Below are 17022 nucleotides of genomic sequence, written 5' to 3'. Positions count from 1 at the left end.
CTATTCAACCTCTTCATAGTATCTTCCTCAACAATCCTTTGCCGAGCTCTTTGATCCTAAACGATCAGGCCATTCCCTTACAATGGAGGGAACCACAATTCCTACCTCTACGAACCCTGAAGCCCGGCTTTCAAACCTACCGGAGGAGTTGATCGTATACCTCCTCCAGTTCACTGACGATTGCGGCAAATTCGCCCTGAGTCGAGCCGGCAGTGAGAAGCTCTACCGCATAGCAAGATATGAGCTGTTGAGAACCAGTTCTCGAACGCGTAACTCGGCTCTCTCTTGGGCTTGTTGTAATGGGGATGAAACTCTTCTTCGTACGGTTATCGAGTTTGGAGCAGACGTTAACCACGTCTTCACCGGCCCCAATCCATGCGGAACTCGTCACGAGTCTAGCCCTCGAACACCTCTGAACCTTTCAATAGGGCATGAACAGGTCGATATCGTCCAACTATTACTAGAGGAATATCATGCCGACGTCGACTTACAGGATCCATATGGAGGACTCCGCCCACTAGAGTGGGCTCTTTCCCCTATAGTTGGACGGGAACTTCAGGTCTATTTTACAGGGCTACTTCTAGACTACGGAGTAGAAAACCACCAACATTATTTCCCGTGGTTCATAGACCGCAGCCCAGAAATACGGATCTTTCACAATGATCTTATACCGATCAATCTACTACGACGAACGATTGCTACAAATACAACCACGAACCATGCAGCTTACGAGGCTCAGTATAAATTCTGCATTTCTTCTCTAAATCAACCCGAAGTCGGAACCTTTACAAGAAATCAGCTGGAGAAGCTCAGGATCTTACGAGACGCAGCTACTATGCTAGGTAACTCTCGACAAAGGCTTGTGTGTGGTCGTTTCGAACTTCTCTCCGACATCTTCACAGCACGCATGCTTAACACAGGATGGCGATATCGTATACAAAACTGCTTCCAGTGGTTGGCAATCGAGCTAGTCGATTACCCAGCGATAAATGAAGTAGTGCCTGTTTACGAGACGACTGTTTGGAATTTTCTTATAAATCAACTATATGAAAAACTCCCCTACTCTCATAAAGGGTACAAAGCCATGATATCTTGCCTCCAGATGTTGCTTGACGCTGGAGCTGATCCTATTCAGAGTTACGATGCGGAACGTAAATACAATTTTACGCGCACTAAATATAGAAGATTCGAAGGAAATGGACGTTGGGGTTTGAGAACGCCGCTGTCTGGGATTTGCGCCACGGAGATACCTATTGGAGCTGAGGCCGACAGAGTCATTGACTTCCTCGTGCAAGCTGGGGAGCCTATAGACGCTCAAGTAAGAAGCCTAAAAAGATCATAGCGATCCTAAACTAACGTTCTATAGGATAGAGGAGGACTCCAAGCACTACATTTTGCTTCAAAATACCTTCAGTCGCATATTGTTAAACGACTAATCCGCTATGGTGCTAATGTCAACGCGGTTGATGCATACGGCTCCACGGCTCTTCACCTTGTTACATACCAGTCCGATATATTCCCAAAGATAATCTACCTACTAAATTCCAGAGCCCACGTGGGGATTAGGAGACGATCACGCATTGTCTCAATGCTGCTCAATCACGGAGCTGACCCCTCTATTGCCGATAACTACGGCCGTACGCCGTTACATCTTTCCTGTCGCTATGGTTCCCTTGAGGTAGTATTACTTCTAGTCGCCGACCCACGAGTGGATATAAACGCGGAAGCGCGTGATCTAGGGACGCCGCTCCACTACCTTTCAAGGCTATGTGAATTGTCGGACGTCGGAAGAATTGGTAAATACGACCTCGAACTTACCGAGCCACGAATCGAGGACAGGGTGAAGATTGCGGAAATATTAATAAATGCCGGGGCAGATGTGAGAGCCCTAGATGGGGATAACTGGATGCCGATCGTGTATGCCCGAAGATATGGTTGTGTCGAACTCGTCAATGTTCTTTTGGCACATGGGGGGGATGACGGTTTTGGCTTAGGCAAGGATGAATACGGTGGCTCTATTTTTTAAGCTGGTTAAGATGAGATATGATTCACTATTCGAGTTAGCGACATTTATATATTAGTTTACGAGCGCGATATACTCATTTTATACTACGAACTAACCAGTTAAAGATCAAAACTGCCTATCACAAGGGATACATATGACAATCGTCTCGTTCTATGAAACACGAAAATCAAGCTCCGCCATCAATGAGAACGGTAAACGTAACTAAACTGTTCCTTGATGAGTAAATGTAAACTTCGGTAAAGTGGTATGTAATGCCTGCGCTGAGGTAGAAAGGTATGCTGAAAGATACGGTATATGAGCTGTAGTTGTATATTGACTTAATCTACCAACTGTATGAGTGAGGAGGGAGGTCCTTCTTATATATACATTCCATGCCAAGATGCCATGTACTGTACCTGAGAGTAGTCCCTTGACCACTCATTTCAACATACTTCCAGGCCTTTTTGAGCTGGGAACTCTTCATGCTCAGGAGCGTTTAGAGTGTCTCTACATGACCTTTCAATTCTTCGTTATGGTAACTAATCCTAACACCAACTAAAATTTTATATTGAGGGCGCTGAGCACTCCTTATATATACCTTTACTATGTAAACTTACGTCTAATCCTAGGTTCTAATATACGAAGAGTCACAACTATGGCGAGTTCCCAATGATACGGTTCTAGTTAGTTCTAATCAACTTCGCCTTCCTATTAGACACTTGATAGGGCCTTCTAATATGTGCCATATAACTCATCTGGTGGGTACTGCCCATTTTGAGGTAAGTTGTAAGCCTTTTATCAGTCCATAATGTAGAGAAACCTGTTTTTTTGCCTAGGAACGACGAAAACCGCGTTGTTGAAGATTTTAGGGATTAAAATTAGGACATTAACATCTTCGTTTCGTCTATTGACCTATTGGCTTTCGTAATTGATAATGAAACGAAGAAATATTGGTCTAACTGCCGTGGTGGTGTAATTGCGTATATTTAATACTTGATTTGCGTCTTAATTTGTATTGGAAACAGCATTGCAGTATTACAATCTTACTCGTCTAGAAGGTAGAAGATACATCTGAGGAGGTTGAGTTAAATTGAAGAATCATCAGCTACGTAGGAGAGTAAATACAGCGTGTTTGGCATCTGCACCCATTCCTTTATGAAGATATCTATGCCGTTGAAGGAAATCCGCATGTTCGCCGCTTCCGCTACTGGGCTACGAACTAGGCTCGGCCGAGTTGCCGTCCACTACATCCTGCCAGATTTTTGCCTTGGCCATATCGAAGGGAGGCAGTATCTCCGAGTACATATCCTCGCCGGGAATATCTTTTACGCCGTAGCAATAGTAAAGCATATAGCGAGCGTTCGCCTTGCCTAGGGGCTCGCTCATATGATTCGGGAAGGTAGTGGGAATACGAATCACTTCTCCTTCCGCTAGATACGTTCTGATCGTGTCCTTGACCTTGGGAGAGCTGGACAGGCAGACCTCGGCTATCAGACGGTAAGTCATCAAAGCCGCGCCAGGCTCTGTCAGCTCCCATAATCCTGAGGGTTTACGCTCCGCGTGCGTCATATCCACGACGATCTTGCGGAGGTCCTGGAATTTCTTAGGATCGTCCGCGCTGACGTCGTATTGAACCCGTAGGATAGACGGCGGCTTGGCCTGCTTGGCGAAAACTATATCGTCGTCGATGCCAAGCCCAAACCCTTCCGCGATCTTCTCGCCGAGGTTACCCGAATTAAACGTGATGAGACTGTCCTCGGCCAGTTCCGTGATATCACATATTGTCCCGAACTCCCACTCCCCATTCACCTTGTAAGGCGTTTCGGGATTGAATAGGAGGAAATGATCGTGCTGCCAAAAGGTGTCCTGCATGAGTTTGTGCTCCGCGAGTGCCAGGAAAGACAAGTCGTTGTCTTTTAGCGGGGCCTATGCTGCTCCGCACGGGCTCCGGCAGACACTAGTAAGCAAGCGACGTGGAAATTATCAATATGCCTCACTTGACTTATAAAATTCAACATTTGAGTTCCTTTAATCGTCAACTTGTGACCAGTACGAGATGGTACAATGCAGCTAAGCATCGCTATCCGCGTCATTACTGGCAGGCCTTGATAGTGGCTTAGCTTGTACGTCGTATATTGTTCCCTGGGGATGAATTGAAGATAATGTAGATGAGTTAGAATAAGGTTGTAAGGGCATGTGTAATGTTAGGTAGTGCAGGTGTGTAGTGTAGTTTAGGTAGTGTAGTTTAGGTAGTGTAGTTTAGGTATTGTGGTTTAGGTATTGTAGTTTGGGTAGGTAATATATCATTATTAACTGTTATTGTTATAGTCGAGATGTTGTAATTGATATGTTGAAGTTGAAATTGAAAAATTAAAATGGGAGATGCAAGTTAATATTTCGTGCTTAGGATCTAGAGGATTCTGCCAAAGGCGGAGAGTGTTTGGATTGTTTCAGAAGGAAGCTGCATACATGCCTAGGCCATTTGGCAACTACAGTCAACTAAGTGTACCTCAGGTAACCAGCAGACAAGAGGAAGCTGCGAGTTTACCTTGGTGCACGGACCTAATGAGTGTACCAGGTATATATATACCTTAGGTACCTTAGCAAGAATATACTACCTGGGTACATAGGTAGATATGATGATGAAATCTGCAGCTGCAATGTTGATGTACTATTGGATGACGTATTTTAAGGAGGCTATAATAGGTAAGCTAAATGGCCTATTAGGAAAGATTATATGGTAATTGCGACGAAGGAAGGTTTATGCTCGCGACAAAATGGCATTCAACTGGAATACTAGCCTTTCTTTTGTTTATTTTAAACATTGTCTTCAGGCATTTCTATCCTAAGATAATTTTCTAATTTGTATTCATTTAATCAGTAAACCCTACATAGTGCTATCTGTAGCCAGCGATTTATATAAGCCATTTTTTGCAGGAAACATTAGTTCCTATTTAAAAATATACCTAATATTTGGACTTAATATGGTAATATTACGTTATAATCGACCTAAAATTATCTATAAGATGATATTTTAGGTCGAATTTAAGACTTAACATTTAAGCATTAGGCATATATTATAAATTCGTTCGAGTTTAAAAAATAGTAAGGTTAATAGTAGGATAGTTAATTCAGCTACGACTAAAAGCTCCACCCTCAAACCTTTTCTTCCTCCTCTTCATCTTCCTCCTCGTCCTCCATATCGCGAGGGACTGGTGGCCGAGGTTCTCGCTCACCATAAATCGAGCGGCGTACCGTGAGTTGAAGGTTTAGCTCTTTGGTATGATTTGAAAATGTAGCCAAGAATTCATCCCTTTTGGGTCCGAACAGGGGCCAATCGGAAGGGAAGTAACCAATAGGGTTTTTAAACGGCTCGGAGACTTCTTTACCCATTGGAAAAGATTCTCTGATGGGGAGCATGCGGGCTCTACTAAAGCGAACCTTGACCCTTTTGGGAACGGCATTAGCAGCCTCGGTTCCCTTATCGTCCCTGATACTGGGGGGGATGGCGGTAGTGGGCACGGCTGTTGGCTGCTCGTGTTTAGCGTCGCTGCTGTCAGCAGGTCCAGCAGGGGCAGGAGCCGCAGTTCCAGAGTCGCAGGCGGTACGGTCAGACATCTGTTATAGCATTAGCAATTTAGAAGAGAACATGAGTATTACTATAAGCGCGATATGTGGATGCTTACTGTGAATGGAGATGTTGGTGATGGACCGTGGTGTCGATGTTGTAAGAGAAAAGAGAAAATAGTAAAAGACGGCGTGGGTGACGATAGTTTTTAAGAGTGCTGCACATTGGGTACCTACCTACCTAGGCTACTACACGCAAGCGCTTGGCAGGTACATAGGCCTTGACAGCGCTATTAGTGCATTGGGTACCTTAGGTAACTACCTAATGACCGAGCAGCAGTGGGAATTGGCGCATGAAGCATACACAGAAGACGAGATTCGCGAGGCTATTTCTGCATTTCGATGGAAACCCAGGATTGCAGACTGGGAGAATCGTGGCCGCAAATACATTCAAGACAGATTCGGAGTACATGACAAAGCCATCACCCAGAGAGCGGAAACCGTCGAAGACTATTGGGCAGAAGTTGTCCTAAATCACAAGCCCCGAAGAAGCTACGACCTACATAAAGTATTGGGATATCTGGCAGTCATCAAAAGGGACCAGCAACCGTCGGAGACTAGCTTGTATGATGATGTCAAAAAGGCCCTGATAAAGATACGAGCGTATAGGGAAGCCAACAACTATAAATACGTTGGGATGGCGAATTTCCTACCATTACCTAGGTACATAATGCTACGCAGCTACATGGCCTTCTACTCGATAGTGGGCAATGTAAACATTTTCAAAGGTATAATTAAATTACAATGTAGTCACATTATGAATTAGATGAGCTGTAAGGTAGCACTTTACCAGGAGTCTATCATATGTATTATTCATATGTATGATCACGAAGTAAGGAAGCTACACAATCTATACAAGCAATTTACGGGCTACACGCTCCAGTACCTGTTATTGTCATCTATCTAAGCTTTGAGGCTCGATTAAAAACTGGGGTCTCGCCAGAGCAAGGATGCATGCAGCGCTTTGATTGGACGCATCATTTGTCCGGAGCCTCCTATCTTTGTTCCAGGGTAGGTACCTTCCATTTATGTTATGATAAGATACATCCTTTTGGCCATGTGGTCAATTTAACAACATGTTCTTTTGGAAACTTATTATTGGCTTGCATTCCCACGTTCCCTCTCCCAATTACACTAAAAATGTAGCTTCATTAAGATTGTAGTTAAATATTGATAATAATTGGTACGACTTTTATAAGGACTACAGCTTATAAAAATACGATTGTGAAACAGTACAAACCAAACTTCAAGATCCTTACAATGGTTGCTATATCGTAAATTAATACCATTCATTTGACACGTTCCAAAAGTTCATGTCGTGGTGGTATACTTTTACCATACCTATCTGTCTCGAGAATATCGGGTAGCCTAACCTTTGAAATCGTCGTCACGCACACTATCTTTTTCCTCTTCTATTCTTCTTCTACAACATCGGCACCACCATCAGCATCTCCATTCACCGTAAGTATTGCACCGGTAATGATTTCTATTATCTAATTTCTCTCAATTGCTAATTCAGTAACAGATGTCTGGCCGTACCGCCCGCGTTTCTCCAGTTGCTGCCGATGCCGCTGCGACCACTTCGACAGCATCTAAGCCTAGATCCCGTCCATCCCGAAGGCGCGAGCTTGAGGACATGGACGTAGACTCTCAGGAAGGTAGTCTCTCCGACGATTCGGATGGATTAGCTGGCCCAAGTCAGATTGATCCTCCATTGGAGGAGGTCGACGACCAAAACCCTTTCGCGTCGGAATCTGACGAAGACGATGAGAAATGGACAAGCGGAGATGCCCATGATACCTTCGACGTCGATTTAAACGTCGACGGGACTGTATACGCGTACCCGCCAAACCACGTCGCACCGAACCCGCTACCTCCGCGTACTTTAACGGTTGATGAGGATATGCTGCTAGCCTCTTACAATGGTCTTTCCAGGTCTATGCAGAAAGTCGCCATGGTTTTCATGCGACAGCTAAAAAGCATGGACAAGAGGACATCGAAACACGTGGAGAAAGCACGACCGCCTCTTACCATGATCGAATGTAGGAAGTCCTTAGAGGTTAAGTACAACAAGTACTGGACTCGAGAAGATGAGAACGATCTACTAGACCGGTTTAGTCGCGACCCGATAATAGCGAAGTTTGACGCACTAAACGTCAAGAAAAACAAAGATATTCTTCCCATGTGGAAGATCATCCGCCGCTTTCTTGGTTGCTTCCCGATGGACATCATCAGTCCGCAGAACCACCTCAGGTACTGGAAGATTGACGTGGACGAGGATGAAGAGGTAGACGAAGACCCTAACTGGTCAACGTCCTTCTGTAGAAAGCTCAAGGTGCTCGCGCTTCACCCGGTATTCGAATTTAATCACAATCTCCTGACGCTGGCGCTGCAGTATGCGGTGATCTGCCGCAAGGACTACCGCGGGCCGATCCCTTGTAATAATCCGATCACTGATGACTTTTTAGATATGTTCTTCGCCCGAATGTGGGACCAGGACGGTTCTAAGTCAGTGGTGAGGATCCATCGGGAAGTCTTCGCATACTTCGTCCGCCGCCGGAAGCGTCTAGCCAGCGCTATGTCAGAGTTGATGCGCCATATCGAGAAGCGGGCCTTCAGGAAGAAGAATGCTCCGTTTAGACCGGCTGAAGTTCCCGTGTTCAAGATAACCACGCGGGACTTAAATATTGTTACCAGAGCCGCCAACGCTACCAGGCCGGCTGGGGTTCCGCGCTTTGCTCTCTCTGTGACCTCGCGCATTGTGCTCGCCGCCCAGAAGAGTCACGATGCGCCGAAGACACTGGAGGAGCTTAACGAACTGCGCGAGAAAATCATCCTTCGGGATAGACGTACCGAGATTATTGACAAGCGCCGCTCTACTGCTGAAGCTGCTAAAGCTGCTGAGGCTGATGAGGCTGATGAGGTTGAAGCACCTAGGCGAAAGAGACGACGGGAAAGGAGTGATGTGGGATCGCATGCCAAGCGCCAACGTGTCGAAGTAGAGGCAGGCGAAGATGAAAGCTTCGCGCCTATATTTTCAGACGACGAAGGTCCTGCTGCCCCTGGTCCTGCCCCTGGTCCTGCTCCCGCCCGTACTCCCGCTGTCACTGTTGACAGCGGCAATGTCAGACGTAAGCAGTCAGAATCTAGCGGATTGGATAGGCCCAGAAAGCCGATACAGAAAGCAGCTTCCGCTCCTGTTCCTGCTCGTGGTAGTACAAGGGTGGAAATAGTTCGTAGCTCCTACAGACCCGATAAGGGAACCGACGCTACTAGTTCCTCTAACAGTACCGTCCCCAAAGGGTTACGTGTTAACCTTAGTAAAGCCGTTAAGTTTTCCGTTCCGGATGTTCCGGTGGGTAAGGAAGTCTCCGAGCCGTATAAAAGTCCTCCTGGTTGTTTGATTCCTACTCGGTTACTACTCGGACCTGAAAGGAATGAATTTTTCGCCACATTCCAGAATTATACCCCGGCCCTAGAAGCAAGAGCGGCGGCCCTCCGATCGGCTACGAGTGATCCAGAACCTCGGCCACAATTCTCGGACGATATGGAGGAAGACGAGGAAGACGAAGATGAGGAAGATGAAGATGAGGAAAAAGGCTGGATGGTGTAGCTTCTAGACATGGCTAAATTAACTATTAACTATCCTAACATTAACCTTACCACTCCTTGAGCGAGGCTTCTAACGCAATAGTGAACTCGTAGTATCTGCCCAAGAATTAAGTACTAACTCCCAAGTCCGAGTTAAAATATCACCTTATAGATAATGCCAGTTCTGTTACGTAATATTCCCGTGTTGAATCCAATTCTCATCTTATAAAGAGCCAATCGCCTCTGTAGAATTACCCGAATCTTATTTGACAAATCTACAGGTAGGAATACCTACCTAAGCCGGCGAGGCATGCATCATAGAGTGTAATTAGAGACCGCGAATACACGTTGCATAGGACTCATAAGGTACCTTAGGTACCTACGCTTATGCACGCCATGGGGTTGTAGGTAGGTCAGGTCCCTAAAGGTACTTAATTGCACGGCTGCCCAGGTTGTCAGGTTGCCAGGTTGTCAGGTTGCCAGCTTGTCCAGCTGCCAGGTTGCTGCCTAAGGTCCAAGCTGCACTCGAATCACATAAAATTCTGAAGTTTCCATCTTCTTTCCTTTTTTCTTTCCTCAACAACAACGCTTTCATACCATCTTTATTTCGTTGACTACTACCAAACACGAAAAATGATGCAGTGGAAGATTTCCAACGAGCCTTCTGACTCCGATCTGGAGAGAGAGGAGCATGCGTATCAACAGTTGTTGATAGACCGTCCCGGCTTCTCGCGAGAAGCGTGGGATAATGGCATGAAGGTGACCGGTGATGTAATATTGAAGTTCCTCTTCGAAAGACGCAAGGAACCTCCATGCGTTAGCCAGTCGTACTTCCGCTACCTGACCTGTCTGAACGCCTTCAAAAGGGCTAGGAAGAACCAGAAATGGGAATTCAACGAGGAAGAGCCGGAGACCCACGCCGAGCCTTTTAGCTTGGCATATATGGAGTACTGGTACGAACGAACCTACGGGAACGGCGATACCAAGGAATCCGACGTGGTCGAGGGAGAGGCTGGCGAGAAGAAGACCGAGGCGGAAGCACGAGTGGTTCCAAAAGGCGTCGAGCCTACGGATATCGCTCCCCTGATGTCTTGCTGGTGGTATATCGCGGACGGAGAAGAGGTCGAGGAAGGCGAAGAGCCTTTCCAGATCACGATCCCTGCCTCCCGAGATATCACTAAGGTCCTCGCCGGCCCCGACGAGCTGGAGCGCCACCTGGCTAAGCTGTCCGACGAGCTGTGCGGCAGTGAAGGCATGGTGTTTTGTAGGGTCGGAGACATTATCCGCCCTACGACCCTCTTCACGCGCCTACGCGCAGACGTCGACGCCACTTCTCCGGGCGTACAGTGGCGTTTCTTACAAGCGTGGAACACTCTCTGCTTGGCCGCCGCAAAGGCAGTCAAGGAAGATATCAGCATTATGAACCTAGTAGCTGATATCCAAAAGTCGACCCTGCTAGTCCCCACGCAGGACTTTACTGGCTACGAGAAATATAAGGACGCTTTGGATGGTGTGAACAAGGCGGAGGAGGAGAGCCGCCTTCAGATCCTCCAGGCTAGCCGGGAGTCTGAGCGGATGGCTCGCCTCTGCGCCGCTCACCACCGAGAGATGGCCCGCTTGGCCGACGAAGTTTCGGCAAAGCTTCTCGACGGCGACATCTCCATCGAAGAGAAGTTTAGTAAATTAGCTAGCTTCGTGGAGAAGGGCGACCCCGCCATCCCTATCAGCAGACCGTCCGCCCGCGCCCGCGTAGCCGAGCTGCGCTTGCTCCAGCTAGGCGCAGACCTCGTCCGCGATATAATCAAGCCCGAGTCCGGAAACAGCGCCTCGCAGAAGACCGAACTGATTCAAAAGTTCGTTTTCGAAGGTGACGACCGGCTCCCCTATCTCACCGACATTGTCGCTCGCCTACGAGTGGTCGAAGAAGTCTGGTCCCCGGCCGTTGAGGCCAAGAGTAAACGTGCCGTGAAGAGCTGCACGGCCGCTCTAGCTAAGATTCGGGAGGAAGTGGAGAAGCTACGGGAAGAGCTACGACGAGGACCAACGCGTTTCGGAAAGTGAGGAGCAGGCCGAAATCATCTACGACGACGAAGGCACCAACCTCGCCTCCAACTTTGGGACTCTAAGCCTCTCCGGCGAGGCATCCGTGCCGCCCGACACCTCTCACTATAAGGACTAGTAGTTAGATTTGGATCTACTTTCAGAACAGAACATCGCAGGGATCATCACTGGTCCGCTGTCCCGTCACCATAATTGCTAGATACATTAGAAAGCTTAATACAATTGACATCTGGCCGACTTTCGTACACACTCCTAGACTACTATAACGTAGACATGCCATTCCGCTTCTTGATAAGATCCAATGCTCACTAATCTCTGCGTAATAGTCTCGTTGTGGCACAAGGCGTAAGACCAACTTCTGTCATTTGCCAGATGAGCCATTTTCAGGATTGATACCCGTTGATTAATTTCATATAGACTGTCTAGGATATCAAGCTGATATTTGGTACTACGACGGCTCAATAGGTACCTGCTTATTAGGAATTATAGATTAGACTTATTAGCTGAGGTATCCTACGGTCTTAAACTATTTAAGTACGACGTACTACCTTTATTATATTGGAGAGGACGGTGACATGTTCGATCAGGGTTAATACTATGATCTAGCCATCTACATGCGATTAACTAGGCTCTAAGTGCCCCGAGTCAATTCAGCAACTATAAATTCGTCATCTTCTTTCTCATCGCGTAGTTTCAACTCTTCCATTGTCAACTTGTTTTTCTTGTCGAATTTCTCTACCAATTCTGCGACGTTCTGCATCAACAGTTCTCTTGCATACCATTGATCATACATTGGTGTCCATCGTACATACCAGGTATTCCAACGTTGGTGTGCCTTGACGGTTGACCACGGAAATGATAGCAATGTAAACTCCGGGCCCCTCCTTGTCGTACAAGAGCGCGCAATTGTCCGAGTCTCTCTTCCAGAAGTCGAAGGCTACCATACGCATCGCGATCGAGCGCAAGACTTGCCAGGGGATCGTGTGCAGGAGCAAGGTCACCTGTCTTCCCTCGTCCTCCCTGAGCGCAGCGACCATGTCCTGCGCCTTAGCAGCGTCCTGACTGCTGAGCTCCTCGCCCATTTCTACAATTGTAGCGTATATCTCTTCATACGTGGCACGGTGATCAATTTTGGTCTACAAGCTTGGCTTGCAGAGTTGAAATCGAGGGCGTAGCAGCGGACGGTCTAGGCGGGAATCGAATAGCGTCCATACCTAGGTACGTTTGTTGTTGTTGTTGTAACGTAACAGGAAAATAGATTAAGGCTCAACTATTGTTGTTTTAGGCGTTAACTTACCGGTTAGGAAGTAACGATAAGTCGGTTGTTTCCAGTTCGCATAGTAACGGCAATTTTCTTGTTTATCTTGGAAGGTACCATTGCCGTGTTATGTGGGTCCAGTCCTACTGAAGCTACCCTGGAGCAATGCTAGGAGGTTTGAGACATGCTTTAGCATTGTACTAATCTGCAGCGCGATCCCGGTTTTCTATTCAGCCGCAAAGTTCAGGTAGATAGACGATAATGACATGTATTGGAATATGTAGCTTATAATGGAATGGCTAATAATATGTATACCATCGCTTCTACAGATTTCCTAACTATATAGATTTGATAACTTCTTATATCGTAATGATATAAGTAATACTTGCTGCTAGGTATTCTGTAACCGGTGAATAAATCCCACCAATCCTCAGTAATTAGAGGACCTTCTATTGGGTAGAGTCTTACAGTAATGAAATAGCTAGTGCTTGCTGTTTCCTAGATGCACAAACAAGTACCTAAGGTAGGTATCTAGGTTATTTAATCCCACAAAATCTCGCAAGTCCACGAAATCATAAAACTTACAACTTCATCTACTCTCTTCTACTCTTCTACTATCTACCATCTAGTTCCCACAGCCCGATCAACACCATGGCATTAGATAAGAGTAAGGTTATGGAGGGCCTGAAAGATCTTCGATTCATTTACCCTGCGGACAAATTGTCGCAGGACTATATGCTTCAAGTTCAATTTCCCTCCCAGTACTTTCCCAAAAGCATCGTCGGCATCCCCGAGGGAGACCAAGTCGACTCGACAGGTTTGGACACACTTCTAATTGTGATTCGTCGCATCATTAGCCAGCTACCCTTGGAGTTTCGCGACGCGAAGGACGAAGCTGTGCGACGGCGGGAGCAAGCCAACCCGCTGCTCCGCCTCGCGATGGCCGACTTCGTTTCGACCGATAAGGATATCCTCCAAGCTGCTAGGTACCATGCTCTGAAAGCCTTCTACGGAGGCCAACGTGATGCGAGTTATCGTCCGACTGGCAGCTATTCTGCAGGTGGGCATAGGTAACATCTGTTTCAAGTTGTAAAATGCCGGTCCGCCTGATTTGGACGAGGTCCGGCAGATGTGCAGAGGCGTCGGCGCATCTCTTGTTCACAGGGGGGGCCTGTGGAGTGCCCTCGGCCTGTGGCAGGAGAAAGTACAAATGGGAGTAAAAGCATTGGATGCGTTCGTGACCAACGGTGCTTTCCGGATGCTTTTTCCAACCCCGTGGCTAAAGCTCAACCCCGCCGGCATGTTTAACGTGCAAGTTATTGTAAAGAACCTCGAAGAATATTTCAAAATACCCCCGTTTCTCGACGGAGAAGAGCTGGGCGCGACAGAGCTCACGGACGAAGAAGTCATCTTTATCGAACATGAGCTTCTGTCGACTTACAGATACAACCTCGTAGCTCTTCCTAGCGAAAAGCAATCACGGCCGTTTGACATAGCGTCTCTTTTGGACGTCGGCGTGGATAAAACCAATATCCTCGACGTCGAAAAGGCTTGGGAAGACTATAAAGAGAAAGGATGCGTGGCGATTTACACAGGACTAACCGTCAAAGGTAAAGAATACCTCGCTCAGGATGTTACCCTGTTATGTAATAGCCTTCTTGATGATGTAAGGAAGTATACGGGGATGGGATAGAGAGCTTTCGCGAATCACGTATTACTCCGGGTATAGAAATAATAGATCCAGACTGCTTTTTGCAGTGTTGAACGTTAATAAAGCCGCTCTACATAATTACCTATATAACAGGTGCACTCATAGAGTGACTCAAATCATGTTGCAGGTAAAGCAATTCTTGAATTTCAATTCTAACGTAGATATGTGATGTAGGTACATAACTGATTTTAAGCTTCCAGTGCAGTACTTGAAGAAAAGGAAGAGGAACAAGTAGTCAAAATAAAGTTGTTCGAGTGGATCCCTTCTTCTGGGACCCACGTATAGCACTTGAACACAGCCACGTTCTAATTGGTTATCTCCGTATTGTCACGTCTTGGCAGGGGTACCTCCAGGGTAAGTCTTCATCTAGCATCTAGCTGAGAAAAATCGAGTAGAGGATGGATCTTCCACATATTTTGAAGCAGAGATATTCTGTGGTCAGTATTAAGATTCCCGCAATGTAAGTACCTTCGACAATCAAATTAGGTATGGATATTGAAAAGCCGGCTTCGAACTATATTCCTCCTTAGTCATGTGTGAATCCTTTTGCATGTATCGCCCATATTATCCGGATCACGCTATGGCATCTAGCAATAGCACGACGAGTGTCCTAATATGGAAAACCTAGGTACGCCTTAAGATAGAGCAATTCGTAATTGCAGTGCACTACACCAGTGAAAACAAATGGATAAATCTCCTGTAGGAGATATGATATCAAGGTGACGAAATACATAGCCACGAAAGTAAATAAATTAACTAAGCATAAAGCTCTGCACCTGGGTACCTCCTAGGTGGGTAGCCACCTTAGGTACCCAGGTACCTAGTCGCTTAACAAGTTTCCTTAGCGAGGGAATCACCAACCCCGCTGGCGGCAGATGCACGACACCGCCCTCTGCAAAATAAATATTTTCCTCTCCTTCGAAATTCTAATTTTTTTTTCTCTTCAACAACATTCTATGCGTTTTAATCTGCCATCACTTACAACAATCACAATCACAATCATCATCATCATCACCATGGCAGATTCGAATGTGAATAGATCCTCTCGCTCGGAGCAGTCTAGCGCTAACGCGCGCGACGCACCAGAGTCATCTTCGACGCCTTCGAAGATCGACCAATCTCCTGACGAGATCATCACATCTCGGAAGGGGAAAGGTCAGGTCTCCGTCGCGCAGAAGAAGCGCGAGGCTGAAGGCCCCGTAGATGGCGCCATCGTCGTGCAGAAGAAGCCTGCCGTCCAAGCCCCGGAAAACGCTGCCGCAAGCGGTTTTTCCAGGAGCTTGATGGTAGCTACAGAGAAGGAAGATGATCTCGGTTTCAAACGTGAACTATTCCGCAAGCTGATCGGCCTTAACCCAGACATAAAATACTCAATTTCTGAATCCGGCTACGATCAAGCCACACCTGAGGAGAAGTTCATGGTTAATCATCTGACCTCTATGTGGAAACAGAAGAACGGTGGTTATATTCCACCATCTCTTATTACTGTCACTCGCCTGCGCCACGGCACCAGCCGCCAAAGATTCATGCAAGAGGATCCAGGCGATGAGGATAGGGTACATGAGGCAGGGCAGCAGCAGCAACAACAGCAGCAACAGCAGCAGCCCAAGGCTCTTACTGGCCCTGCGCCTCCGGCGGATAAGAAGAAGAAGAAGAAGACCAAAGGCCAGCGCAGGCGCGCGCGCGAGGAACGCGAGGAACTTGAGCGCCAGGCAGCTCAAGCTACCGCTTCCGGCCGCGTGCAGGACGTGGAAATGGAGAATGGCCCTGAGAGCGAGGGCGGCAATGGTCTTGCAGGCCAGAACCCCCCCTCTCAGAAGGAATTCACCTTTCAAACTCCCGCTGGCGCCCCGTCTTTCCCTCCCGCGTCTGTCTGCGGAAACTGCAACAAGCAGGGCCACGTACTGAGCGCATGTCCTGGTCCCGTAGACAAGGACGGCTTTGTTTCCGGTTGTGTGCTTCACAACACGAAGAAACACAGCTGTGACGAATGCTACTTGTTACAGACCTTGTCGATCGGCGTTCATTTTGAACTCCTGGTCGAGGGACGCTCGGGTCTCCCTCCTATCCGCTCTCAGGAGTCTAGCTGGGTGGATTTGGCAACCCACTTCCAGCACAGACGCCTGAATACCTACCCGCTGACGCGATCGTTTAGCTTGAAGATCTCGGAGGAGGCTATCGCCTCTTACGACTTCAGCGGCGACGCTTCAGTCTTTCAGCTGGGGTCGGATCCCCTCACCTGCTCTTTCGACGCCTTGATCCTGCACAGCGAGAGGCTGTCGAAGACCGAGTCTCCCGCTGCGCCGCTCGAGGTTGAGGAGGAAGACCGTCAGGATACGCCGATGATTAATCATGGCGACAATTACGATGACAACGAGGTCGACTTCGGGGACCTAACCCTGGACGACATCGTCGAGCACTTAGTAGACTAGTAGAAGGAGGTTAGAGGCCTTTATTTTACTGTGTCGTGTGCTGTGTGTGGACGATATTGCTTCCTTGCCGTCAATGGTATGAAAGATGTGGTAATGCTGGGTCGGTTGCTTTGCTTTACTGTAACTAATGATAAATTGAATTGAACGTCGGACAGTCCGCGTTACCATAATATTTTACAGAAAGTAGACACTAAGGCTCATTGTGATATTAATTGCCATGATGACACTGGAGTGGCCCAGAGCATATTCCACATCTTGCATCTGGTGATACTCACGTTAGATTCTGTAGGAATGGGCAATAGGCGTAGGTCATCGCTAGAGTCCGCAAACATGTTCA

The 17022-nt window shown here is 47.3% G+C and overlaps 6 protein-coding genes across 6 annotated transcripts; 4 read left to right on the top strand and 2 right to left on the bottom strand.

The window, feature by feature from the left end:
• Positions 1-3217: 3217 nt before the first annotated feature.
• GL218_06434 (uncharacterized protein) lies at positions 3218-3877 on the bottom strand (the record flags this gene model as incomplete). The annotated part of the gene is made up of 1 exon (XM_033583146.1): positions 3218-3877. One exon carries the CDS (start codon positions 3875-3877, stop codon positions 3218-3220), a length of 660 nt encoding a protein of 219 aa, XP_033433546.1.
• A 3280-nt stretch (positions 3878-7157) lies between these two features.
• On the top strand, positions 7158-9245 carry GL218_06433 (uncharacterized protein; the record flags this gene model as incomplete). The annotated part of the gene is made up of 1 exon (XM_033583145.1): positions 7158-9245. One exon carries the CDS (start codon positions 7158-7160, stop codon positions 9243-9245), a length of 2088 nt encoding a protein of 695 aa, XP_033433540.1.
• Positions 9246-9856: 611 nt separating this feature from the next.
• On the top strand, positions 9857-11284 carry GL218_06432 (uncharacterized protein; the record flags this gene model as incomplete). The annotated part of the gene is made up of 1 exon (XM_033583144.1): positions 9857-11284. The coding sequence occupies one exon, from the start codon at positions 9857-9859 to the stop codon at positions 11282-11284; it is 1428 nt and encodes a 475-aa protein (XP_033433541.1).
• A 631-nt stretch (positions 11285-11915) lies between these two features.
• Positions 11916-12366, bottom strand: GL218_06431 (uncharacterized protein; the record flags this gene model as incomplete). Its single annotated transcript, XM_033583143.1, has 2 exons — positions 11916-12038; positions 12097-12366. The coding sequence occupies 2 exons, from the start codon at positions 12364-12366 to the stop codon at positions 11916-11918; spliced, it is 393 nt and encodes a 130-aa protein (XP_033433542.1).
• An 827-nt stretch (positions 12367-13193) lies between these two features.
• GL218_06430 (uncharacterized protein) lies at positions 13194-14235 on the top strand (the record flags this gene model as incomplete). Its single annotated transcript, XM_033583142.1, has 2 exons — positions 13194-13612; positions 13680-14235. The coding sequence occupies 2 exons, from the start codon at positions 13194-13196 to the stop codon at positions 14233-14235; spliced, it is 975 nt and encodes a 324-aa protein (XP_033433543.1).
• Positions 14236-15269: 1034 nt separating this feature from the next.
• GL218_06429 (uncharacterized protein) lies at positions 15270-16685 on the top strand (the record flags this gene model as incomplete). Its single annotated transcript, XM_033583141.1, has 1 exon — positions 15270-16685. One exon carries the CDS (start codon positions 15270-15272, stop codon positions 16683-16685), a length of 1416 nt encoding a protein of 471 aa, XP_033433451.1.
• Positions 16686-17022: the final 337 nt, after the last annotated feature.

Source organism: Daldinia childiae, assembly GCF_008694065.1.
Source record: "Daldinia childiae strain JS-1345 chromosome Unknown Scaffold7, whole genome shotgun sequence".
Taxonomy (NCBI): domain Eukaryota; kingdom Fungi; phylum Ascomycota; class Sordariomycetes; order Xylariales; family Hypoxylaceae; genus Daldinia; species Daldinia childiae.
The sequence above is the reverse complement of the archived record's forward strand: the minus strand, read 5'-3'. Positions and strand labels throughout refer to the sequence as shown.